The 26,247-nt window shown below is 50.6% G+C and overlaps 7 protein-coding genes across 7 annotated transcripts; 3 read left to right on the forward strand and 4 right to left on the reverse strand.

Annotated features, from left to right (window-relative positions):
• Positions 1-14: 14 nt before the first annotated feature.
• On the reverse strand, positions 15-4,554 carry CC77DRAFT_990074 (hypothetical protein). Its single transcript, XM_018536303.1, has 8 exons — positions 3,988-4,554; positions 3,506-3,816; positions 2,999-3,459; positions 2,783-2,949; positions 2,230-2,417; positions 2,111-2,133; positions 1,512-2,016; positions 15-1,464 (listed from the first exon to the last, which is right to left on the reverse strand). The coding sequence occupies exons 1-8, from the start codon at positions 4,428-4,430 to the stop codon at positions 128-130; spliced, it is 3,435 nt and encodes a 1,144-aa protein (XP_018385783.1). The 5' UTR covers positions 4,431-4,554; the 3' UTR covers positions 15-127.
• Positions 4,555-5,688: 1,134 nt separating this feature from the next.
• On the forward strand, positions 5,689-7,345 carry CC77DRAFT_121482 (hypothetical protein). The gene is made up of 2 exons (XM_018530146.1): positions 5,689-5,696; positions 5,860-7,345. Exon 2 carries the CDS (start codon positions 6,113-6,115, stop codon positions 7,184-7,186), a length of 1,074 nt encoding a protein of 357 aa, XP_018385784.1. The 5' UTR covers positions 5,689-5,696; positions 5,860-6,112; the 3' UTR covers positions 7,187-7,345.
• A 159-nt stretch (positions 7,346-7,504) lies between these two features.
• On the reverse strand, positions 7,505-8,529 carry CC77DRAFT_1009224 (hypothetical protein; the record flags this gene model as incomplete). Its single annotated transcript, XM_018523580.1, has 2 exons — positions 7,505-8,390; positions 8,441-8,529. The coding sequence occupies 2 exons, from the start codon at positions 8,527-8,529 to the stop codon at positions 7,505-7,507; spliced, it is 975 nt and encodes a 324-aa protein (XP_018385785.1).
• Positions 8,530-9,324: 795 nt separating this feature from the next.
• CC77DRAFT_990077 (hypothetical protein) lies at positions 9,325-18,978 on the reverse strand. The gene is made up of 3 exons (XM_018536304.1): positions 14,366-18,978; positions 13,919-14,319; positions 9,325-13,870 (listed from the first exon to the last, which is right to left on the reverse strand). The coding sequence occupies exons 1-3, from the start codon at positions 18,609-18,611 to the stop codon at positions 9,551-9,553; spliced, it is 8,967 nt and encodes a 2,988-aa protein (XP_018385786.1). The 5' UTR covers positions 18,612-18,978; the 3' UTR covers positions 9,325-9,550.
• Positions 18,979-22,618: 3,640 nt separating this feature from the next.
• CC77DRAFT_1009227 (hypothetical protein) lies at positions 22,619-23,635 on the forward strand (the record flags this gene model as incomplete). Its single annotated transcript, XM_018523581.1, has 1 exon — positions 22,619-23,635. One exon carries the CDS (start codon positions 22,619-22,621, stop codon positions 23,633-23,635), a length of 1,017 nt encoding a protein of 338 aa, XP_018385787.1.
• A 168-nt stretch (positions 23,636-23,803) lies between these two features.
• CC77DRAFT_121494 (hypothetical protein) lies at positions 23,804-24,855 on the forward strand. The gene is made up of 3 exons (XM_018530147.1): positions 23,804-24,002; positions 24,060-24,198; positions 24,252-24,855. Exons 1-3 carry the CDS (start codon positions 23,971-23,973, stop codon positions 24,741-24,743), a joined length of 663 nt encoding a protein of 220 aa, XP_018385788.1. The 5' UTR covers positions 23,804-23,970; the 3' UTR covers positions 24,744-24,855.
• A 60-nt stretch (positions 24,856-24,915) lies between these two features.
• Positions 24,916-25,796, reverse strand: CC77DRAFT_1040928 (hypothetical protein; the record flags this gene model as incomplete). The annotated part of the gene is made up of 2 exons (XM_018527220.1): positions 24,916-25,244; positions 25,295-25,796. The coding sequence occupies 2 exons, from the start codon at positions 25,794-25,796 to the stop codon at positions 24,916-24,918; spliced, it is 831 nt and encodes a 276-aa protein (XP_018385789.1).
• Between the last annotated feature and the right edge of the window lie 451 nt (positions 25,797-26,247).

Below are 26,247 nucleotides of genomic sequence, written 5' to 3' on the forward strand. Positions count from 1 at the left end.
AAGTCAAAAACCATGAACAGTTTGAACGTTGAGATCGTTAATATGGCTTGTATCTAGCATTACGAGATGGACATTAAGCTTGTTCTTGACAACATGAAAGATGTGCAGCCCTTCGTATCGCGGTCCATCATGAGGCTTCAACCTTCTTGCCGTCTGGCTGATTCTCCTTCCCCTTGTCATCTTTATGCAATTCAGGGTTCAGCGGATGCTTGGGGTCGTAGCCGACCCTCTTGACAATACCCAGTCCTTTCGTCCTGCCTTCACGGAAGAGTATTCGATCACCTACAGTCAAGTACTCAGGCCGCTGTACGAAACGGAAGGCTACCTGGGCTCGATCACCAGTACGGATATACTGGCGGTCGATGTCTATTATTGCACAGGTCTGGGACACAGGACCAACATGTAGCATAGCCTGATACTTGGTCTTGATGGTAGTTGCGTGTGATAGAATCAAAACTTCGGCAACAAACTCGCGGTACACCTTGGGGTTAGGGAGAATACCAGTCGTTGGATCAGGCTTGTCAGCTTTATGCAAGACGACCATGCCTTTCCGTACGTCTTTTCGACGAACGTTGCGTAGCGCAAGACTACCAGACTGGCCAGCGGAGCAACCAGGGACTTGTATCCGTTTTCGCTCAATGGAGCGTACCTTTGTCGTTTGGAATTGGCCAAGACTGTCGGGACCGATCAAAACTGTATCACCAGAGTGAATGACGCCAGACTTTACAACTCCTGAAACCACGGTACCGACGAACGGGACCGAGAACGTGTCGTTCACGTGGAACTCCAACGGCGCAGAGCTGTCGTAATTGCCATGGTGGGGCAGCGCATTGAGGAACATGCGTACCAGGTCCAGGTTATGACCAGTGACGTTGGAAACTTGAAAGATGGGGCATATGCGACTGGAAACAAATTGGGTGGCGGTGTTGATGCACTCCTCCCTGTTCTTGATGAAGATGGGAATCTTTCGCGCGCCGGGAGACTTAAGGATTTTGGTGAGCTGAGTAATGGTCTGCTCGAGGATTTGTGGCGGACATATGTCGATCTTGGTGATGACCACCATGACAGGCACGTTGAGCGCGAGTGCAATACCTAGATGCTCTTTGCTCATGCCGACCAAACCGTTGTTCGCAGCGATCATCAAGAGACAGTAATTGGGCTCGCTGGACAGCAGCCCGAAGACTGTCGTCCGCAAGTACCGCTCGTGGCCTGCAAGGTCAGTGAAGCTGATGACTTTGGCCGACCGCCGTCCAATCTCTTCCCAAGTAAGTTTTCGACCCGCGACGTTGGACACAACAACTTCGCTCTTGCTGTCAAAACCCATTATCTCCATGCCGACTGAGCTAGTTCGACCACTCTCAATTTCGTGTTTGTGGCGGAAGAGGTTGACGCGCGCTTTTCCACGGCCGTCGTCGAGGCCGCCTTTAACAAGGACACCCAGCATGGTGCTTTTGCCAGCGTCGACTATGTAGAGTCAGCGTGTATCTTTGCTCATGCCTGAAGAAACTCACCATTTCCTACCACTGCTATCCTCGTCTCAATCACGTCGTCGACACTCTGTGGCTGTTGTCGCAGGATCATTTTCCCACTGAATCCAGTGTCCTTCGCATCGCGCGGTCCAACTTCAACGTCGCCACCAACGTTCCGCGTCATGAGCATTTTGTAGTCGGCCTTTATCTGTTCGCAAACGGCCCTTATCCTCTCCAATGCGAAATCCCACTGACTCTTGGTGAAGCCCATGGAATCACCGCTGTCTTCCATACCAACATCGAACAGGACCTCTCCATGACCCTCTGCCAGACGTTCCTTGATGTGCTCAGCTAGTGCTGCAACGTTTTCCTCGGCAGGGTCGGTAAGGAGCGTCTTTAGGCGGACATGCGTCTTGTTGTCATCGGAGAGACCGAGCTCGTCCAAGATGCTTAGCTCGTCGTGGTCTTCGAGGACGGCGGGGGCTTGGCCTGGCGGTCGGCGCAGCGCTTGCTGCTTCTGCACGTAGTCGGCAAACTCGCTGAGTGCCTGATATGTCCATTAGTTTGAGAAGAGCATGTGAGGCTACAATGGATAGCCCATTGAATCAAGGAAGCGGGCTGCTTTCCACGCTGCTACTTACAGATTCTCCCTTCCGCCGCTCAGCTGGGCTTTGTTTGGGCTCATGTCGTGAAGCCATTTTGTAAGAAGGAGCGCGTGGTTAAAGAATATCCCGAAGCTGTTGGTAGCGATTGGGTGTACGTGGGATGCGTGGTGATAGTCGTGATGAATGTGGGGTTGGGGATGTCAGGACGTGTTCCGTATAGTCCGCCGTATTAATAAGACGTTTAGTATTCGCGGTAATCGGAAGAGGTGTGAATATTCCATGAGTTGTCTGGCAGCAAGCATTCGAAGGTGGCAAGTGCTGGAAGGCGCTGTAACGGATGCTGCTAGGGGAAGCTGGGGCTACTTATCGATAGAAGCAGCCGTAGACATGACGCGGACACTCGCGCGACGGCGCGTTTTGACTCACCTACCACCGCTCCACTCATGACCCTACCATAGCCGACCATGACCGCAACGCCACCCCTGAGGACCTTCTACAGTCATCGTCTATCGTATTTGCGCCCTCGCGTCGCTCAGCTTCTGCGCCTCATCATCCAAAAGGGCGAAATCACGAGATATCACCATCAGGCAGCACTTCAAAAAAAGGCGCACGCAGTGGAGAACACTTGGAAGATAATGTGACATGTCGTGCTGGGTAATCTAGAAAAATAACAATCGTGGAATCATTTGCAAGAGCGCACCCTCTCACGATGCAGCAACACCCCGCTCTCCGCAGTACTTCTCCACCTCCTTCCTCAGCGTCTCGCGTTGATGGTTGACATTGTCCATGATATCGCTAACACCGTTGACCGATTTGCAGTACTCGGATGTTTCTACCATCTGTCTGAGGACTGCCGTGAGCTGGTTGGGTAGCCACTGTTGCGCGTTAGTAAAAGCAAAAGAGTCCAATCAAGAGAGCACTTACTGTCACAATCGGGCTGCCGCCCGTCGCGGTTGGGTGCGATGTGTGCTTGAGGATGTATTCGCGCGTGAAGCACCAATGCCGCCAGCGGAAGTCGCGCACCTGATCAAGAGCTTGGAGATACAGTGCGGCTGATACCGAGTCGCCTTTCGCAAACTCGCGTACACCAGACTGCTGGGCGCAATCACGGACAGCCTCCAAGAACTCGCGATGGTTACCAGGGCGGTACTGGCGGAAGTCTTTCAGGATATCTGTGAGGGGTGTTTCCGGCATCTGGACCTGGAGCAAGTTGTCGCACATGGGAACCATGCTGTCGTTGGCTCCTGACTCGCCGCGGAAAGACATTGACTCTTCGCTCACTCCTTCATATATGACACCATTGGGGAACATCGACTGCGAAGTGATACCGAAGATGAAAGTACGGAAATTGGTGTAGCCTTGAGGCTTGCTACGGCCCCACATCGCTGATGTCGTCAGTCACGAACGTGTCACTTGGACTAGTTTACTCACTGTTCATCACGCCATTGACCTTCCTGAGGCCACCGACCAGAGTACGAAGACCGTCGTTGAATCGCTCTCGGTCCTTGGCCAGGCAGCTCTCAAGCATCTCGGATGCACCTGTAACAAGCGCGCCGGACTCCTTGACCATGGCGATGTGAACAAGAACAAAGCCTGCCTCGGATGATGTGGGATCCAGACCATGCTCGAAAGCGCGGATCAAGCGAAGGTTATCGTACTCGAGGCCCTTGGATGGGTCTTCTAGGCGGTAGTTAAAGAGCGCATAAGATCCAGCGTATTCCATGAATGGCTTGAAACCGGCACTACGCGCACAAAGATGTCAGCCAATGTTACTTCAGAATGGATCTCAAAGGTTGCTGCATGGAAAGCTTCTCTGTAGAGGTTGCTTGGCGTATAGTTGCTCTGACAGGGTAAGGGGAACTAACAACAAAATATAGACATCGCGTGAAGTTCGGAAAAACATGTCCACTTACATCTCAGCGACCTTGACAATGGGAAGCGCGATGCTTCTCGGCAGCGACTGTCGGCCCAGCCCATATTCCTCTCCCCGTACGTGCCTCTCGTGGCAGGGCTCGAAGAGATATGCAGAGGCCAAGAAGGAGTAATCACGGTACAGGGCATTCATGACGACAAGGTCATCGCGATACTTCTCTACCTCTGGCGTGAGGTCAGGAAGCTCCTTGAGTAGTGTGTCGCCGAAGGTGAAGTTGGCCAGCAGACCCGGCTCCCCTGATAGTGTCTTGATAGGCATGCGTTGCAAGAGGGATTCAAGAGGGGCAAACTCCTTTGGCAGCTCAACGATGGGCTCTTGACGAGGAAGGAAGCCACGCGTGGTTGAGACCATGAAGGCGGGGAGGGTGTGGTCATCGGGACGTGTGTCCGTCATGACAGGAAAGTCAAAGGTTGAAGACGACATCGTGCAAAGAGCTACTGGAAAATGAAGTCAAAAGAGACTGGAGATGATCGGACTTCGATGCTGGAGGTCTGATCCGAGCGCCAGATGGTGGTGTTGAGATGAGATGCTATGTAGCTTCTCACGACAGCGACGACGAGCTGCTTATATCTCGTGGCCGGAATAAAAACCGGCCATGGCCGGAAACCTACCGTTGAAGAAGATAAGAAGTACGTAATGACTGGATCATTTGTCTCCATCAGCAGACTTTGACCCGATGAGATCCCCCAATGCCCGGCCTCGATCCTGAAGCTCCCCCAGGCGTCCGAGATGAGTTGGGGTGGTATGCTCATCGTCGCCAAGACTTGCGTACAGTAGAGGAAGAGGGCTCATGCAGCGCAATATGGGTGGTATATCTATCGATCGAGGCTTCACAAGAGTCACCAGATTGAAGTGATGATATAAATGTCATGTTTTCCAGCTTTGAATGGAGCATGCGCCGTATTGTCTAATGGCTCTGTTCATCCAACCCACGATAGAAAGGTAGCGAAGTGGAACACAAGGATTCACGAAACATTGAATTTTATTACCGCAATAATCTCATCTCTATATAGAGGCTGAATGATCATCAGAAACTACTAGCAATTACAATATTGTTCCAAGTGTCAGTCCTTGAAGCTGGCAACTACCATGCCGACTATGGCGGTGACAGCCTCTTGTAAATCGGACCGAATTGCACGATCTTACAAAAACCGTGGCCAGCACATGTACAATCATGGTAAATCGCCCCCGAAATTAATCTGAGTAAAGCATTTCTCAGGACTTATTTGATGATACACGATGTGGTTTCGTGAAGGCGGTCATAGTTGATGACCATTACGAGTGGTAGCAACGGTTCGGTTGGGAACCAACCAGAATAAGACCGAAAGAAGGTCCGCAGGGAGCCGCAAATCGGCGTTAGATGCGCACTCAATTCCGGCCTCATGATCAGGACCATCAACAACTTGTTGTCTTTAGACATACACAAGAGCAAAAATGTTAAATAAAGCTCATGGAAAATGACTCTGTATGCGTTCTAGATGCATTTCCGACCAAAATTAGACCTCCCTCGCCCTTCTGTAGCCGCAGCTAGGCACTGCAACACCAAGTGTCTTCAATTCCGGCCTCGTATCCCTACGTGAAAGCAGCCTCACTAGGCTATCGCAAGCCTCCAGGGCTGATGCAGGCGATCAGAAGCTCACTGATAACGATTTCGCCTGTGCGCACGCTACACCGGAGTTGAGCCCGACAGTATGTGCAAAGTTTCCCATTGATGGATTCGGCTCGTAGCTGGGAGGTCACCCCATAGGCAATTTAGAAAGCCCTAGACGTGTTGCAGTTTTATGATGGCTCTGAACTGCCATGGACAGGGCTGGAGAGCGCAGTACTGACAACTACGCCACGTATCGATAAGAGAATCGCGACATCGCAACTCCAGTGGCAAGACTCATAAAGCGATACCGCGAAGTAATTTATCAACCGTAGACCCCTCTGTGAACTCTATCCTCTCGCATGCAGACTGTTCAGAGAACGCTTCATGTTAATATCTACCAGTTGCAATCCCGTGTCTCTAAGCGCAACGCTGGCGGGTTACTGCAAAGTATCCTTACGTCTGTCGTGATCCCAGCGGAGCTGTGAGATACACGACAAGGTCATCTTTACCCACCATGGCAACGGCCGACCTTGACCAGTCAATGCTCTATCCCAAGATCACAACGCATATTCCAGATATCGTCGAGCATCTGCACCGCTTGAACCGCGACCCTAGTCATCCCAATGTAAGCGTGGCCCTGGAGCCTGTACCCTTTATCGGTACTGTCAAGCTTCATGGTACGCATGCAGATATACTCGTATATCCTGACGATCGCATCGTCTTCCAGTCGCGAAACATCCCCGGTCTATCTGTTGCAAAAGATAACCAAGGTTTTGCAGCGACAATGTTGAACAAAACCGATGCCATACTTCAACTGCGAAACCTGTACTTGGCACGATGGAGAGAACTGAATCCTAACGCAACGATTGAAGAAAGTTTGCCCGTGCTCATAGCCGGCGAATGGATAGGCGAGAAGATACAAAAAGACGTCGCCATCGCCCAACTCTCCCGCCGATTCGTCGTAGTGTCAGTTAACATCAACGGCCGATGGCAGCAAGACCAGGATTACCCTGATATCAATTTGTCAGACCATGATATCTACAACTCGTCAAGATGTGGACAGTTCCACACAACACTCTACCCTGAAGACATTGAGCGCACAGTAACCGAAGTGGAACGCATGACCGAAGAAGTCGCTGCGCACTGTCCGTTTGCAGCAACTTTCGATATATCCGGTCCGGGCGAAGGCATTGTCTGGAAACCCGTTCCGCCTCATTATAATGCCACCCCAGCTTTATGGTTCAAGAGCAAAGGCGGAAAATTCAAACCCACATTCTTCCGCCTTCCAAAACAAACCGACACCATGGACACAGTCAAAGAGAGGCGCAAAGCAGCCGCAGATTCAGCAGTTGCGTGGTGCTCGCAACAGCGATTAGAACAAGGCTGGGATGTGCTGCGAGAAAAGGGTGTGGAACGAGATGTAAGAGCGCTGGGAGACTTTTTGAAGTGGATACAACTGGATATTTTGGAAGAAGAGAAGACGTACATCAAAAGCTTTGGAGTTGATGAGGCAAGCTTGAAGATTGAAATTGCCAAGATTGCGAAACCATGGTATAGGGCGAAGCTGAGGCAACAAGACGAGTTGTGATGCTTAAAAGATCAAATAAGGGTCACAAAGAGGCGACATACTAGGCACCTACAGTGAGCTATGACCATGGGTTGATATGGATTTTGCGTGTGTGACGAAAGCCGCCGGCTCTCGGAACAAGATGCAAACTGGAAGTCACTCTTACATCGATCACTCTATGCCTTTGGTTTCATGGATCATTTGCATGTTATTGATAATTACTCGGCTTCTGTTCGATATCTGCTTTCCATTTTCTAATTTACGCTACTTGTATGGTTGCTACAGTTAGTCTCGTCAGGAAATGCTGCCTCTTCATTACTTGAGAACTTGACAATTCTTTCACGGTTTCTCGAAAATCCAACCCCAGCTCAACTGCCAAATCCCGTCGCTCTCTCGAGTAGTCTCCTTCATATACCCGCTCTTCTTACCACCCTCAATCAAGAACTGGCCTACACGTATAATCTCGGCCCTCAAAGTAGCGAAGTAGTGGTCTTCTAGGCACCTGGCATGTGTTGTACTGTTGACTCTCCAATGTGCAGACAGCATCACAGCATCATCCATATCACAAAGGATATGGACTTCAAATCTATTTAGGTTTTCGTGTTTTTTGAGGGACTCGAGGTGTTGAAGATCGAACTTGAAGTCTGCCTTGGTCCTGGCAAGTGCGGGCTCCTGAAACGGACGTTTGACGTGTATCTGGAATGATTTTACTGGAGATGTAGAGCCTGCCCATCCTATGGTTCGGTTGATCTGCGTGCGCACAGCAGAGTTCATCCGGTAACTCCGCTGCTCACCATCGAAGATGAAAGGTTCGTGCTGGAGATATATCGCGTACGAAAGTACCTGGAGTGATCTCAGTAATTGGGAGGCGTCGGGCCTAGACGAAATAGCATTGTCACCATCGTTCAAGTGACATGTGGACTTTCGATACAGCTGATGAATTCCTTCAGTCATCATCTGCTTGTTAGTTAAGAGCCAATTCGTCCTGTTCGCTTCGGTGCCAACAGAAAAGTCGAGAGGGTCGTTACCGCCATCATATGCCATATCATACCCTATGCGTTGGGATCGCTGGCTAGTGGTGTCCGCATCTCCCCAGATCTTGCCATATATCACGTCGCGGATCTCCAGAGGAAGACGTGAAAAGAAGCCAGACTGTAATTTGACTGAAGCTTCATATCGTTCCGTCGACGTGACGGTATGATGGTTGGGCATGATGACCCGAGTGCTCTGGGCGGATAGTATTAGTGACCGCAAAAGATTGAAACGTGTATTTACCATGCCTTCTGTACCGGTGTTTCTAAGATACTGTGATTCAAGGCCAGGCTAACAGCTGTACCAGTATCATGCTTGTGTTTTGGGGCCATATCGGGACGTGATACCTCTCAAGAACCTGTACGCAGTCGTGATTCTAGTTCTAGATAGTGCGAATGTGTTAAAGCAGCGGTTGAGTTGATCAATCACAGTCCAAGTAACTATTCCTTTTAACAACAACAGAGGCACTCTAGGCCTACCGTCTGACGAGAGGAGCTAGCAACACAGTGTAAATTGATCGTGGTCGCTGACCGTGCACGCGGGTGTGGCGAAAACACTGAACGTGTACGACGTCTCTGCTGGTAAGATTTACCAGCTATAGCACTAGCTTCGTTGTGGTTTCAATAACAAAGGTAATGGTTTTCAACAGCCCTCGGGGGGTTGTATCCTTCGCCGCCGCAACATGTCCGGCACGCCGGTGCCTGCATTGACAACTGTAATGGTTCAGGTTGAGAAACGATTCAGCGCCATATCACTGTTCGACAACTCAGTGCCTCGGATGTACCGTTGTGATGTATTGTCGAGTATGTAGAGGCTGGGACAAGGTACTCAAGCGCTCAAAACAACTTCAGTCTGTATGCAGAGGGGGTATCCATGATGGAGTAGATGAGAGGAAAGAGACCGAAATCGCGACTATCGAATGCTCTTGAAATGTGGTAATGACGTCTTCGAAACGCACCAACCAGCTCGACCAAACGCGAACTTGTCGTGTCTTCATGTCGAGCAAGCCAACCCTGTATCTACGCGAAAAAACGAGTAACATCGTAGTCAACCGAATCTGTACTATCAATGAAGGAGCGAAACCACACTCTGATACTGCATAAGATTTGTGAAGTCTAAAATAATATAGTGATCTTTTTGATACTACTAATGCTCTAGGAAAGAGTTACGAATGACTATTTTCACCCAAAAGCCCTGGGCACCTCGAACGCTATAGTACAAAGCAAAAAGTCCTTCCTCCACCTATCTATCGTCCAGTATTTACAAATGAAAAAACGCCGAGTGATGCTATGAATGATGAGAAATAAGGAAATCAGGAGTCGACGCTCCTGTTCTTGTCGACAAGGGAAATCTCTAATTCCCCCTACCGAGTAGCTTTTTCCCTAAAGCCTTCGCTTTCTTCGTCTTCGGACCGTCCGTGTCATCATCCATCACGCTGCCTTCTCTTCCGCTGACACCACTAATGCCAGTGGCGACGCTCGCAGCTCGCATGCTGGCTGCGCCACTACCAGCTCTGCTTCTCATGTGTCCAGCGAAGGGTGCGCTGACCCCAGCAATATGTTTACTCAAGCTATGAATAAGGTTTGCGTGGACAGGCTCTGTGTTGTCTACTCTTGACAGCTCATCAGCAAATGCGCGTCCATCTTCGACGTCGTCGACGCCCAGGCCGCTGCTGTTATGACTGTAGCCACCCATGATAGAACCGTGCGTGGAACGTGCTTGGTTGGTTGAAGCCGGCTTTGAAGAGTGCAAGGATGACCCTTCTTCCGAGACAGTGCTAATAAGACTACCTTGGCGTCCTGATGCGAAAGAACGGCGGGGCATGCGATCTTCGGCTGAGAGGTCGGATCCACCGGGTGAGTGGTCACGCATGGAATTCGAATCGGTGCCGGACAGATCTGGAGACGTGTTGAGCATTGCGCTGCTGTTGGCAATTTGACGAAGACGAGACTGTGCTTTGGCTGACGGGCGGTGATGCGAGATCTTGTTACCGACGATCGTACCGGCATGAGATAGAAGCGCTCTCAAGACATCTTTCTTGAGTTGTGTGACGAGATCCAAATTGGACCAAGTTTTGTTGCGGTACTCTATCGTAGGCATCCTGAAGACCAGATCGTGGACATCTTCAAAGTTACGTGTGCTCTTGCCCTTGTAGGAGAGACACAAGACCATGGAGGGGATCTTGAAGTAAGCAACAGTCATGAACTCGCTTGCGCGACTCATCATCTTTGTCAAATCATCGCTCCTAACTTCTTTCTTGTTCGTGCGCTTCTCAGTCAAATTGGTACCAGTACGATAGAGCGCGAAGCGTTTCGCGGTTCGTTCGGACTCATTTACAGTCTGGCTTGAATTGGTTGTGCTTGACCGAACGGAGCTTGGTCTAGAAGAGTTGTTGGAAGTGCTACCCAACGTAGGAACAATCAATGCAGAGCTCGGATGAAGAGTGCGACGGAGCTCGGTTCCACTACGCGACGCGTTGTTATCTTTAAAGAAACGGAAATAGTGAGCGCTCGGCCGCTTCACCATGCCCTTCCGCTTTGCATCAGACTTCTGTACCGGATCAGGCAGCTGAAGTGTGGGCGTAAGTCGTTGCTTGAGAGCTTCTACTGCGCCGTCATCCGTTGAGAGCGAAGCGTTCATGCTTGCTGTCCCGACGCTATTAGCTTCCTCATCCTCCTCATCCTGGGTCGGTAGAGTGTGTTTGAGTAAGAAAGGCGATGAATTTGCAGTCTTGCTGTCGCCATACGTAGGGAAAACATATTGCAACAGTTTCTTGCCGATCTGGTATTCCAGCTGCACCTTCAGTGGATATAGCTCAACCTCAAAATGCTCCACAACAGGGATACCTGCGATCGACTCTAGTGCCACGAAGTAGACCTTGAGGCATCTGGCGTTCTCCGGCAGAGTCTGGTCCTGCTCCAGGAAAGGCGATATCATTTCAGGGTATAGTGCGTTGGGTAGTAGGTTCAGACCTCGCACCTGTTCAATCTCTAGAGAGTTGGAATTAGATCCGTCGTTGTTGTCAGTGCGATCGAACGCTACATTCTTGAGTTGGAACTCTGCTAGCGATTCGGCACCTTCGCGAAGCAGATGCCAAACAATGTCAGATGCAGAGACGTACATCCGCAAGAGCCCAGTCGACTGTCTTGCTTGCGCACGGTCATCTTGCTTGCGCTGTGCGGTTGTGATCGCTTTCATGACGAAGAATAGTTCATCCTCGTAAACAGCCAAGTCTTTCTCGACCTCTATACGATCTTCCCATCCTTGTTTGTCCAGGTACTTCTCGTTGACCTGGAAGACAGTCTTGATCTCCTCGAGCTGCTGAATGCGTTCCTGAAGACCCATGACTAGGTTTGGAGCTCCGGCAAGGTCGGTGAAGTCAGAGGCAAGCATGATTTTCTCAAGTCGCTCATTACGCGTCTTTTCCAATGGCTCGTGGTACAAGAGTAGATCTAGTACGATGACATACATCGCGTAGTATTGTCTAGAGTCACACAGGGCTCGCACGTGTGGGAAATCCACCCAGAGGTGGTCAATTCGGCTCTCCATGTTATCGGTAGAGGAAGAAGAGTCGCCAGCCGAGACATCGTCGTTATACTTCAGACGCAGCGCGTTGTGCTTATCATATCGCATACTGGCTGAAGTTCTTTGTACCACGCGCTGGAACCCGAAAGGATTGCTGTGAAATTCAAACATGACCTCGAAAGGTACCCATGGTGGCCATGCCGAGCCAGCAGGGGTTCCGTACATGCTGCCGGAGTACATGTGAATATCCTCCGGACTACTGAAAGTCTTTGAATTCGTGACGAAAATTTGTAGACTGTCCATAGCCGCGATGAACCTTCGTTGGACTAGGCCTGATACCTCGTCCATGACTCTGTCCTTGTCCATGATCTGTAGAACCTTGAGCTGCATGCCTTTCGCTGTGACAAGCACTGCAGACTTTGTGTCTTTCTCGCTTTGCAACTGGATTTGCGGCGCAATAAGACGCACGAGATATGAGTTCTGAGAAACATAGTCGTCTGCGACTTCTTCGTCTGCCTTTGCAGGATTTGCAGGTGAAGGCTCATTAGTACCTCCAGAGGTGCCATCGGTAGTCTTACTCTTAGCATCTTCCTCATCAGCATCAACGAATTTCTTCCCGTCGCGCAGAAACTGTTCAATTGTTTCGTCGATGTTGAGTCCTGCTTCGTTACCACCAGCCATGGGTGTTTCATCGGGCCCAGACGTGGACGGTCCGCGGGACTTGTTTTGCTCCTCAACAACGTCGAGTATGAACTTCACAGCTCTCCGAGACATGTAATAAACGAAACCTCGACGCTGACTGACTTGGTGAATGTAGCGGAGTATTATGTTTCGCAAAGAATTGCCCCACTTCAGGTGGATGTTATGGATGATGAACCGATTGTTAAACTCGTTGGTGAAATCGGTGATAGGATTGGGAGCTGAGTCCGCTGGCTTGCCGTCTGAGTCAACCGCGTCTTGACCACCGTCTGCTTCAAAGTACTCATCTTCTCCGTCTGTCTCAGGCTCTGGAACAGGATTGCCTGGGGAGGAAGAAGCACTCTCTAAACGCTCCAACAGACTGGTATGCATGGCAGACAGGAACTCTAACTTCCGCTGAAGGAACTGGGTATGGTTTCGCAGTGCTTCGAGACGACGCTGCGACTCATCGTTTCCTTCTGACGATTCGCGTATGACCTTAAGCTCTTGCTCATTCACAGCTTGCTGGTTATGACTAACTTGTTCCTTCACGCGTTCAATCCGTTGTTCAATGAGGTGACACTGCACTCGGCGTGGATCGTTCCGTGCTGAGATGACGCAGTGATGAGTCGGTTCATTACCGAATGCGCTCTTTCGGTGTTTGTCTCCTGAGATGTTGTTGCTGTGGTCAGTTTGGCGGAAGTAAGTGAAGCGCGGGGCGAAGGCAAGTGGTAAAATCTGCGTTTCGGGATGTCGACGTGAAGGCAGGATCCAACCGAGCTCGATAAAGTCATCCATGTCCACCCATCCTAAATCGTTGTCTGGGATGGTGAATTTTGACAAGTCAGCTGTAAGATACTCTTGGTTGTAGCTGGCAAGATCATCCGCGGTCGCATTGTCGACGTCTTCAGAGCCGGTCCCTGAGATGGATGCAGATACTGCTCGAATGTCCGTACGAATGAGGTCAAGCTGTACCTGATTGATGCGCATACCGGTTGTCTTGTTTTGCCTGCTATTCTGCTGGCCTTCAGGCGCTTGCACCAGGGTTCTGAATTCTTCGCGGCGCTGGTGGAGATCGAACATGAAGCTATCGAGACGCGCCTTTAGTCCAGTAGCAGAGACGACGCCTGCACTATAATCCTCTGCGTCCTTGTGCTTGTAGATATGGCTCATATACAGAGGTGACAGCAACAGATTGTACTTGATGGTCGCAAGGTGTCGCCCGAACTTCTTACTGGACTTCTCTACCCCTGGCCACAGCTTTCCTTGACGTACGGGTAACGACATTGCACCGGAAAACATCGACCACCAGCTGTAGAAATGTGTAAAGAAGCGCGGGGAGAGATGAACACTGTTGTAGGTTTTCGATGGCTCCAAATTAGCGACAGACCATTCTCTGTCGTATGGAGCGGCGATAGCAATAGACATGTGGATGTGATGGCTGCGGAAGCCTCGGAAAGCGTCATACTCCTGTTCTACATTAGTAAGGATTTGGGAGCAAGGTGCTTTGTTGTTTACCTTTCCATTCGATGCCTCTGCATACTTTGGATTCTTGAGAGTGACGTTGTAGTGAGGAATGAAGTTGAATGAACGCCCACCATCGTCCATATTGCGCTCGAATACCAACCCAGCAACCCAGCGCACATTGCCATTGAGCTTCATCACAGTCTTCTTGAAGACGGCTCTCTGCCTACGACTAGACATGCTGGACGCAGTATCTGGCCGGGCCACAGCTTCTGTCTCAGCGTCGTGACGGGCAAAGTGGTTGAGGTCTGGAATAGCGAGCACGTAGCTTCCGCTTTTGACGACCATGAAATTCCTGGGGTCTTCATCCTGAGCGATGCTGAGTTGTACATCGTTCTGCCAGCACATGACAAAGCCTGCACCGTGACCAGTGACCATGTACGGATCGCGGGAACCTATAAGTGTTAATTAAGTCTTTCTGGAAGCTGAACTGCAATTTACCTTTGAGGATCAGATGAACATCGCCATCGCCCTTCCACGAGACATTAATGCGAGAGTGGAAGGTCAGCCTGATCTTGTCCCAGAATCCGACCCTTTCAGAGGGGTCTATAGCGGGCTTTGTGAAGTTCTCGATGATTTGCATCATGTCTTGAATCGCTGGCTGATATGAAGTGCCCCAAGTAATCCTAGTTGGATATGCTGAATTGATGTCGATCACCATATCCGAGTATGTCTTGACAGGTGCCACAGTTCGACGAACGTCGACCGCATATCCGCCTGTCGGCTCGCCTGCAGAGTTCTCCTCCGATGGTACCACAACAACCCGACTGACGCGTGAAGATTCGACATCTCTGAACTCTTCTGCTATTACAAAATCTGTTTTCATTAAGACGCTCGGCAGTCTTGACGATTGTATGCTGCCGATTGCTGGGAAGTGCAACAGTGGCAGTGGGTAATCCCGAAGGTGGATCTTGGCTTCCCCCATCTGTATCTGAACATGCATGGGGATCAAGAGAGCATACTGAGTATCGAATGGCATACCTTTGCCAACGCGGTGAAGGAAGCGCGGGTACTCCGAGATAGGAAACGAGGGCTTGTCAACGACGATTTCTAGATCACTGACTGCGAGTGCCATAAGTGCCGGACGTTGGGAGACGGCAAGGATGGTTTCCTTCTGCTCGATGTCGTCCGGCAGCTCATCCAGGCCCCAAAAAGTTGAGCGGATGTCGCTCATGGACCGATTCTGCGTTGTCATCGCGAAGTCGATACGCTTCTTCCACGTCTGAGCGTTCAGGCGGTTCAGCTTTACGCGTGCATCTTGTACAGACGTCTGGTATGACCCACTAAGACCGCTGAAACCGTCCTTGTTATATCGCATAGGATGATCTGAACGACCTCGGTCCGGCGAGCTATGACCGCTTGAGTCAGCACTTTTCGTGCGTCGGTGGAATCTAAGCTCTTTGTCCTTTTTCTTGATCTTGTTCCGTCCGCGAACGTCATGTGCGGATCTTGCGCGGTAACGAGAGTTTCCACGCTGATCGTCTTGCTGCTGCAGTTTCCGCACTTTTAGATCAAAAGCATGTTCACGAGCAAGCCTCTGCTTCTGTTCCATAAGACCAATGCGGTAGATAGTCCCTAGCTTCCATTCAAAAGCGTTGTCTTCCAGCTCGAAGAGCACTGCGCGGCTTCGGAGCGATATCTTTGGCACAATCTTGGGACCTTCGGCTTCCTTGTCCAGAACGTACTCATTGGTTCCAGTCTTGAAGCGATGATGCACCTGCTTGACAGTCTTGGCAACATTGGCGACGTTGTCAAAGATTTTGTGCATGACTAGTTGATGAGGTACAGCAATTCTTATGGCGTCCGTTGCGATATCGAACGATTTCTCGTCCGTTATCGTGTGACCGTATCTGAGCTTGGATTGCCGATAATCCAGTCTGAGGGATTTGACGCTAACAATACGACTCCAAGCCCGTTTGATGGCTGGGTTCTCTGCAAACAGTCGCACTAGGCGCGACCGAAGGAATGGGCTGGTCCAGCGATGTTTTCCTGCTTCAAGTCCGTAGATCTGAAGCATAAGAGGCGGATCTCCTGGCATGTCTGCTTTAATCTGGACGAAATGGGCTTTAATGTCGACTGTCACAATCTCGTGACTAGTTCCGCTAAGTGGATCGACAGTGTCCTCGCCTAGCGTCGGTACGGACAGGTGTCGCGGCGAGTTGGTTGAGGTTGGCTCCGCAGCCTTGTTCTTCCCAACGTCCCAGTCAAAAGACCTCTGTAGAACTTGCACCGCCATGCACAAGGCAAAATGGCGATACAGCGAGTAGCGGAGAAATAAGTTCTGACTGTACGAGTGGATGTGGAATATCGGACCCTGCTTATCAGAGAGCGTATGCAGAGCGATCTCCATGCGAGGCAATGATAACGTCGGTTCTTGCTCCGGCTGGTCGTCCCCTTCGATGATTAACCCCTCCAGTCCATAGAAATGTAAAGCAAGTCGTCTCCCATCGGTTGGGTCGCCTGACGTTCCTTTCGGTGATTTTGGCGAGGTCGGGGGCGGTGATCTAAGTAAGTGTTCTTCGCGGTTGATGGTCCTGCTTGGTGCACGGCGTCTTGCAGGCTTCAGGTCCGTCTCTTCTTCCCGACCTGTTTTGTATTCCGCGGTCCAAGATTCCAGATGCAAGCCGACCCCTCGACTGTGTTTCGATATATCAGCATCTATTCCAGCGACATCCACGTTCCAGTCTGATCCTTGGAGGTGAACGTATGTCATCCAAGCTGGTAATCTGCGAAGTGCATTGAGCCCTTTTTTCTTAGGCACGCTGCGCCGACGGCCCATATCCGCTGACATTTTCGTGACGATCTGTCGCAGTCCTTCGCTAATCTCAGGCCGAACCATGTACAGGGAAAATGTCTGTGCCGTGCCCCAAACCTCGACAATAGGGTCAGGAGCTGCACTCATCTGCACTTTGACTTCCAGGTAATCTGTCAGAAGCAAATTGTGCTTCTCGATCGCTGCAGTTTGATAGTAGAGTTGCTGTGCGTTCATGCGGAAAGTTGAGCTCAGCGCATAATGCAACTCGCCATCCGCAGAGTGTGATGACTCCATGTCCAATGATATTGATGAGGATGCAGAAATTAACAGGTCAAACTCGTCCTTATCGTGCCTATCGAGATCCATCGGTGGTAGGCTGACCCGGATGACAGGCTCATGTATTGACATTTTGATGTTTGCCTTTGGTAACAGCCGGCGAAAAAGGTAGCGCTTACGTTGTCTGGTCTCGGGAGGCTTGCGATTCGTCTCGTAATTATGGAACAAGGCAACTAGTAGCGGCAGGTGTTTGGGATCGAGGTCCAGAGATGGCGACGTGACGACCAAGTTGGCGAAGAGTATGTTGGTGTTGCGCTCAGCGCTATCTTTATCATTAGAGAAATGAATCGTTTTCGAAGGGAGGGTTGTGTTCAAGGTCGTTGTGGCCATTGGAACATAGAGGAGCCGTTCGGGATGACCATGGCTATTATCAATACCGACGGATATGGATATTGCAGCAAGAAGAGCCTGGTGGGCGATGTCGTTGGGCGAAAAGTACATGAGATGTGCAGGACTGCGAGGATCTAGGCGTAGAAGATCCATGCCAACTTCTTTCATGGAAATATTGAGGTAAAATGGGGGATCTGAGCTATGGGCGGTCTCGATTTGCTTGGTGAGGCCGAGGAAACCGACAGCGAACTGGAACTCGTGAATTCCACGCAGGATGGAGCTGGCGAACTCGCGGGAATCGGAGACAGTACGGACGAGGTTTTCTTCGCGACTGTTCGGGTCTTCAAGCTCTTCCATGACATCGCTGAGCGATACATCTGTGCGACTGCCACGATTCCTTTTCCGAGGGCCGGTCGTGCGACACTTCTGGGCTCTCTCAATGCATAGCTTGACGTCGTCATATGGAATGAGGAGTCGGCCCAGTTTGAGTGCGATGGATGCATCGCGCAGGCCCTCGAGCTCTTTCTTGAGGAAGCCGTGAACGTTGAGAGTGCAGTGGTCGAGCAGCTCAGTCGATTCCCTGCCTTCTGGAGTGAACAAGATGCTGCGCGCGGAGAAGAGCCACTCGGCAGGCCATTGTTCCTGGTCTGGCTTCGGCTTGTGGTGGTTGAAGAGGCGGCTGCGGTCGACCGTCTTTCGCCTGGTGTCTACAGCCAGATTAAGGCCACCGACCTGCACTGAACCCACGTCGACTACGACAAGGGTGGTCGCGTGAGCCACGACATCGACCTGTCTGAGCCAGTTGATGTTCCTGTGCAGGCGCTTGATCTTCTCCTTGGCATCCGTGAGCCTCTTCCACGTCTGGCTTCTCTGTGTCTCCTCGTCGTCGTCGTCGGCCACGGGTTCCGGGGTGTTCTGGCCGCTATTGCCCTTTTGTGTCGTGCCGTTGGCCCAATGTGCCCAGCCCGTCTTCTTCCGCGGCTTCTCTCCAAGCGCCTTGAGGTCTACCGTGACCTTGAGCTCGTGTAGAACAATGCTGACTACCGTCGGTTGGGCGAAGGTGGGTCGATGGAGGGTAAAGCCAAGGCCGCGGATTTCGATGCGCAGGCCATCCTTGGGGGTAAAGGCGATGCGTCGCAGGCCCCGGAGGCCGAGTCGCTGTATGGATACGCCGGTAGCTATACGTATAAAGGCAAATAGGACAAACGAGAGCAGGTATATCAGGAGCAGGAGCCCCGCAAGGAACTGGAGGGTTGGCAGGGCCATGATGCTGCTTCAACCGTATGCCATTGACCGAGTAGAGGATTATCCGAGAAGGTGGTCGCGAGTGCACGCGATGTGCCCGAGTGATTGGAGAGTCGACCGGCCGAACATAATCGAGGGAGGCGCAGGCGCAGGGCTACGAGGGTTGCTGCATAGAGGGCGAGGCGACGGCGTAGGTGAAAGTGCGGACTTAACGGTCGGGGGAGACAAATGCGGCCAAAGCGGCAGTCCCGGAACGCGTCACCTGGTGGTTGAGGCGAGCTACGAGTGAAAATTCGAGGTACCGGCGATGGATCGAGCAGTAACGACTATGGAGACGTTCTCTCCAGTCTCTCTGCGGGGCTCCGTATTTCCCTTTGTGGTGTCTTGTGCAGATGCCGTCAGATTTCCAGGTTCCCACGCTTCGTCGGCACCATATCCCTGCCATGCCAAGACCCACCCGCGTACCTGGAAGGAGCTTGTCACACCCTGACGTGTCGCTTCCACTTCATCAGCACCTTCTTGCATTCCTCGTACTTGCTTTCTACTACCATACTATTGACGCGCGTGAAAAGGTTTACGCTAAGGGTATAGTACGTGGCCATCTGGCCGCGTCGATGCGAGCCTCCATCGTGCCCATCGGTCGTTCCTGCCAAGTGTGACCGATCGCGGCTGTCCGCATACGTGGGACGACACATCCAGGGAGCTCAACCCACATTACCGCCGGATGGCGTCGGGAACAAAGATACCTCATCCTTGCGGTGGATCATTGCCCTGGAGCCCTTTGTAATCCTATATATTGCTCACAGAGTATCAGACTTACGAAAGTTTTCAGACATCTTTAATCACATCAGTAGGATAACTAATCTGGATACCTTCAAACGTGTTACCGCATTGTTGTCTCCACCTTCCTTTTACTAGCGTACTGCTTTCCCTAAGTTCACATCGTTGCAACGTCTTTCTTGTATATTAGCGTTCGGAAAGAGGCCTTGTGGGAAGGAAGCTATAAATGGAAGTCCAGAACGGAGACATTCCATATTTTCTAGCATCACCCAACCAAACATCAATAATCACGAATCGTCCGCATCAGCGAGTACCCAAATCAATATCTGGATGATAATGGAGTCACAAATCAAACCGAGTACATCCCTTCCACGACCTTGTCCTGTGGAGTTCTTCAGGCACAAAAGCCATGATGTGACCTTTTTCTACATGTTCTCACTGCACGATGCACACACAATCCTGGCGAGGGAAAGGGGAGCCACAGTTCACTTCAACCCGCAAAACTCGCCGATCACAGTCTACTAGGAATACACCGAGACCATGGCTCGCTTTCCCGATAAACCCCGCCATCTGCTCAATGGACCACTCAGCCCTGCCGATGCACTCCACATTTGGGCAAGAGACCGATATCCGCCGGCACCTATGACCATTCTACGAGAAACTATGGTCACACCATCTGGCGGTATGCTAGACAGGGAGTATGTGTGGCAAGGCTGGCTTTACAAAGAAAGAACGGGAGGGTGGGATGTGGATTCGATGGCATACTGGCCGAGCGTGGAAACAGTCACGACATCGTCATCGGGTTATAACAGTGGACTGACACCATGGATCCGTGAGGTCGGGACTGCGAAAGGGCAACTCCGGGTGTACACACCTGAGAGGGGGAGAGGAATGGAATGAGCATGGCAGATATCAATTGTGTGGTCGATACGCTGTGGGTACTGGAGTTATGGAATAAACGCAGCATTAGGGATCTAGAACTATGCACCTCGCGGATACATGTTTTCGCCGGCTATCCACATTCATCCGCAAGGCTGACTACTATCGTTGATTCGTACTGTTGGCCACACTTCCTCCCTGACATAACGTTCAGCTCAACCATGACGACGACGCTGAAACACTCTTTTCAACCACGCAACCATTCGAACTCCAAAGATGCTGTGGAAGGGCCAGAGTTGTATCGAATGCAGCAGGGCTGTCCGTGAGCATTGCGAAACCACCATGGCTGGTCCGACAGCAAATTATTCGACTGAGTTGGACAACACACGTGATACATCCTCATCAGGAGACCCAACAAACCAGCACCAGTATTCCAATCATCCTTCCTGACAGCTCCGATAACGAAATTCCCACTTCATCTTTGTTGCGAGTGAAGGAGGGATCGACCATCGTCTCTTCCATCTGCTCCTGGTCCTGAGACGTTTTACGGCAGATGCGATATCAAGTTGTAACCCTAGATGGAGACCCTTGGTGACGTCCAGAGAACGATCTCTGTTTCGCCTGAGGGTTGAGCGAGATCCAAAATCTTGTCTAGAACCGGTTCCTTCGCCCACGTTGAGAATATGCATCGGGACGTGCATATCGTGGGACGTGCGATTTGAAAAGCGACTGAAGGTTGGCGACTGCTTGTCGTAGCGAGGCAGGATATGTCCGAGGAAACAAGTACGTTGGGCTATTTTGTCCCTGGGTGTGACGGGAGGATTTGAAGCGAATGATGAGATCGCGGTTTTCGAAGATGAGATCAACGTCGTGAGTAGAGTGATGCGTATAGTGGACCAAAGACTTGTTGATCAGCCCTTTTGTAATTGGTGATGCGAAGACCGTCGATTATCACGTCGCGTATTTCGCGTAGCAGGGTGCGGACAGGCGACATGTCTAGATCTGGCTGGGGTTACTGCGAGAAGGTGGACTGTAACGAAAAGAGAGAGAGGTGCAGTCGAGTCGTGCGCACATCCTTCGCTTTTTGTTCAATCCTTTGTTGGGTGGCCCAGGTAACCATCATTTGGTTCAGGGTGCGGTAGGAAAGGGTTCATCTCTGTCTGAGCATATTATACTTGCCATGTCTTCCCTCGGAGTTGCTAATTGGCTCGATATTGCTGAGCTCACTGGAATTACAGGAGCTGTGGTTGGCTTGTTGTGCAAGTTGTACCAAGGTATCCAGTATGTAAGCCTACCATAAACATACATACTGCGCTATAGGCCATAATCTCTCAACAACATCCTCAACGGACATCTCAACCCTGCGTCTCAGCAAACAAGGACTGCTGTTTGCGAACAGCGGTCACAACAATATGGTTCTGCGGACTAAACTTGTTCGATTTCTATTTGCATTGGTTGAGGTTTCTTCGAAGACGCAATTAAGTCTTTGCTTATAGACACAGTGTGGTATGCTAAATAGTCTTGGAATAGCCTACCAGCGCTTGCTCGCATATGCTACAGCCAGTTATCTTACTGCATTACCCAACGTGCCAATTTCCTTATCGAAGTATGAGGATCTTTGGTCTTAGCAGTTGTTGTCAGCATGCAGCAAAGACCCAAGGCATGCGCGCTGTGGAACGGAAACGTGTTGGGATGCTCCAATAGTGGTGACGTCATCAGGGGACACCGAGGCTAAGCAACGTGACGCGATTCGAGCTTAACAACAACGCGATGATTTGGCAAGAACGCGATGCCAGCGCGTCTCATCTATTGCTACAAAACAGCATGAAAACCGTGTAGCCATGCACGCGTGTGTAATGTCACCATGCCCGCGACCCCCAGGTTGTTGACCACGAAACAGTCTTAGAAGCTCTACAACATACGTTACGTCGTATGCGTTGATCGCCTCAAACCTTCAGGCCACAAGGTCAATCTATCACGCGTGGTTGGATACGCCCGATGCGCCACCATCAAGAAAGCTCGTTGGCTAGGATTCACATTCCAGGAATGTCGTGGCACGTCAATCACGAGATATCCGCGCCTTCGCTGCTCAGTACACATCGGTAGCTGCGATGGAGTTGTTGCCATCAAATGCACTACACAGAAGGAGTGTATCTCAAGGCTGCATCAACTGCAACAATTGCGATATGGGTGCTGACGTCGGATCCACACCCCACCGTCGGACTCTGTATTCATTCTGCAGTGCAAACATCCTTTGTTTGTTAGTCGATCATCACTCCACAGTGTTTAAAATATCAAATACAAGACGCTAAACACGAATTCAGTCGACTCGCTGCGGCATCGCATACCTCAAAACGGCCCATCACAGAATGCGAGTCTGTCCACCAGTTTGCGAATGGTTCAGGGGTTGCCCAAACCAAGCCCTTATATACTATGCCTTCTCCGATAAATGGCTATGTTGTTGTTGCATTGGATACACGCGGATCGGGATTCCGCTTTGCGCAGAAGATGGCTGGAGACGCGGCACTTGTGTCGACACCGAGGGGCAAAACTGGTTCTGTGATTCGCATGCAAATCGATGCGATGCCATTATAGAGAGAACACCAGGTCGCTGTACGGGGAATCCGCATCGCTGCATGCGTGTTGGAACCTTGTATCAAGACAACTACGATGGCCAATACTTCTGTATCGGACACATGCCAGATTACCAAGGACCGCTCCGTAGCGAGCCGGCCAACCCACCACAACGACCTACATTACCGCCAATAGGACGTTCGATGGTCTCGCAGATTTCCATACCTACGCCAAATCTTTCAGACATACAGTCAAGAACTTCAATACCGCTGCCACCATCGCATGCATCATACCAGTCCCGAACAGTAACAACTAGGCGCAGACAGGCTCTTGGTACGAATCGAAGCCAAGATGTATCCGCTTCTAATGTCCTTGTACCCCATGCTACACTCCCGAGAGTGGTCTCTCGACATTCGAACCGTACTCCATCCATCGCCACACAGCCTCAAGGTCTTGTTGCACGTATCGCAAGCGCTATCTCGTCCCTGTCTGCGATTCTTTTGTCTTCCGAAAACGCTTTGCCTCCATCTCTCACTGGCATCGTCCCTACAGATCCAGACACTCCAGCAGTGGCGCCAGCAGCACCGCACTCAACATTCCGAGTCGACTTGAACGTCTTCTCAACTGTTGTAGATACTGAATGTTGCATATGTTTGGAACCGCAAAGGAGTATGCGTCGTCTCATCACTTGTAGTCATATGTTCTGCGAAGAGTGTTTGTCGAAGCAGGTCAACGGGCCGTATGCGAGGGCCCACGATTGCCCGCTTTGCCGGAAAAATATATTCGAAGGCACGGAATGGGAGACGTACTGAGCTTGGAAAGTAAAGGATTAGAGAACTCTTGATACAAACCAGATTGTTGAGTTTGGTCATCGGTAACAGTAACGTGTTTTCTGTCACTACTCGCATGCTCCCACACTGTCGGAGCCGTGGCTTCATTTCGTCTCTCACTTCGCCAAACTCATCACTCACTACTCCGCTGTCTTCTGTCAGTTTCCAGCAGTGTTTGCAAGTTTTGGCACACGGAGACTGACTACAGATTCTGCACCCTCGATACTGTCTTCATTCTTCAACCTTGGTTGAAGCACAAATTGTATACCAAAAACCAAACGATAGTATCAAGCGACCCCATTAAAACACCTCTTACAATGGCATTACCGTCAAAGTCCGCAGGTACTTCGTACGTGTTCTTACGTCGCTTTAGGTAGCGGCGACGCTGACGTTTTATAACACAAAGGTTGTTCAATAACCCCACTCTCTCCGACGTCAAGATTCGCCAAATTTACAAAGGCAAGGCTAAAGTGTACTTCGCACATAAAGCTGTGCTCTGCGCACACTCTAAGTGGTTTCTCAAAGCGTTTACCGGAACATCCAAGGTATTACCCTTTCTCGAAGACCTCAACCGATCTTCGCTAAGTCCCTTTTTCAGCAAACTTCTGAGCAAACAATCGAAGTGCTCGATGACGACCCGAAGAACTTCAAGCTCATGCTCAAGTTCATTTACACTATGGAATTGCCTTCCCCTTCATGCCCAGACTGGTGGGGTATTGAGGCCATAGCCGAGCAGAATATCAAGGTTCCCATTGGCGTCCATATTCTAGCTGACAAGTACGAGATTACTCCTCTCCTGCACCCTACCTGCGACCAAGTCGAGGTTGCTATGCGCACTCACGGAGGGTCTCTGCGCGCTAATCTCATTGCTGAGGTTGTTGCAGCGTATTATGGTGCTTGTTCACACGCCCAGAGCACCATGGGTATTACCATAGCACAGGGAACCGACAAGCATGCTGGTTCTTGGATCCCGCGCAGCCAGATGCATGCAAATACTACATTTGATTCAACGGTTAAGAAATACGGTTTTTTCGCCGCGGACCTTGTGCTTGCCTTGAGATCTGCTGGACGTTTAGATTTTGGCAGATAGTCTTCGAAACTGCAGAGGTTGAGAGCGAACAGTACCACGGAAGTCATGTCATTTTGAGAGAAGTTTATAGGCTTGCAGATCAAACAAAGGTCGATTCGGGCCAAGAGTCCACTTCTGTACGTATTATGCCTCGATAGAGTCACCCATTGTAGGGAACATACCATACGATGACTCAATGCATATCCAGCGCACTGCTACCCTCCCATTGACCCCACAACTTCCTCATGATACCCTGCCTCTGCAACGTGTCTTGTAGGTCTTTCAACGCAGCAAGTCTACCACTGCCATCCTTCATCTTCCAGTTCCAACCTTCCGAGCGACCAGCCATAACCAGCTCCCACTTCGCCTTGTCATCCGTTGATAGCATATGTGCCTCTGGTTTGCTGGATACCGTGACCGGATCGCGTGCCTGTAGGAAAGCAAAGTTGGCTGTACCCTGCATGCATTCGCGAACCTCGAGAATTTTCGTAGTCAGGTGCGGGTCATATACACGCGCAGTGTCTGCTAACTTTAGCAAAGAGCTCTTGTAAGCTCACAACATGTTTACTCACTGACGATACCGATCTTCATCTCATCAGCCACATCCGCGACAGCAACTTCCATCTCTTGGTGACCTGTCTCTTCAACCATTCTCACGTTGATCTGACGCCCGCCGACTTTGCTCCAACACAGCTCTTGTACCGCGCGTTCTGCTTCTTGTTCTCCAGCGATCCTGATGAATGTGCGTAACGGGTAGGCAAGGTTTTTGACGTTGGGCAGAACAAAGTCAGGCGAGATGGTGAAATCTTGGAAGAGCGTGAGCACGTCTTGATAAGTGAGTTGTGGTGGGTAATTGGAAAGCTCAATCTTGTCCCAATGCATACTTGATCGTCGTGATGGTGTGGGAGAGGAAGGTGGTGTAGGTGGTGTAACTTTGATTATGATCGAGTGAGGAAGAGGGATTCGAGGTGGGGCTCTACGATGTGCGCTGAGTGAATGGACGGTCTTCGTGAAAAATCGGTGAGTGCGGTTGGACGGCTTGGCCATTTGCACTTCAGGGTCCGATATCATCATTGTAGCCTAGCTTTGGTGATTAGCAGTGTAGATACAAGATCACTCCAATCATAAAGAGGTTCTGTTGAGGCAGTGGTTAAGAGAGGTCAAGGTACGATGTTGAAGATTGCTCAATGTTTATATTCTACTTGATGTGTGTGTACACGGTCACCTTGACAATGCAACTCGTCTTCACCTAGGGTTTGCAAAAGTACATATTGATTGCGCAAGTCCTGGAGGCGACACCTCAGGCGCTACACACACATCTCGGACGCCTCTCTCACCTCGCAGCTAGCGTGACGAGGTAAGATATCATATTGATGATCACCACCACTTCTCAGCTTGCGCACTGACTTGACTGAGGAAGAATTTTGTGTAGGGTTTCTCGAAGAACTTGACACGCAATTCTCAACCGGGCTGAGGCTGGCCATGAGACCTCTTGAGACGAATGAACAGGATCTAGGGAGTTATA

The sequence above is a fragment of the Alternaria alternata genome (genome assembly GCF_001642055.1).
Source record: "Alternaria alternata strain SRC1lrK2f unplaced genomic scaffold CC77scaffold_11, whole genome shotgun sequence".
In the NCBI taxonomy this organism is placed as follows: domain Eukaryota; kingdom Fungi; phylum Ascomycota; class Dothideomycetes; order Pleosporales; family Pleosporaceae; genus Alternaria; species Alternaria alternata.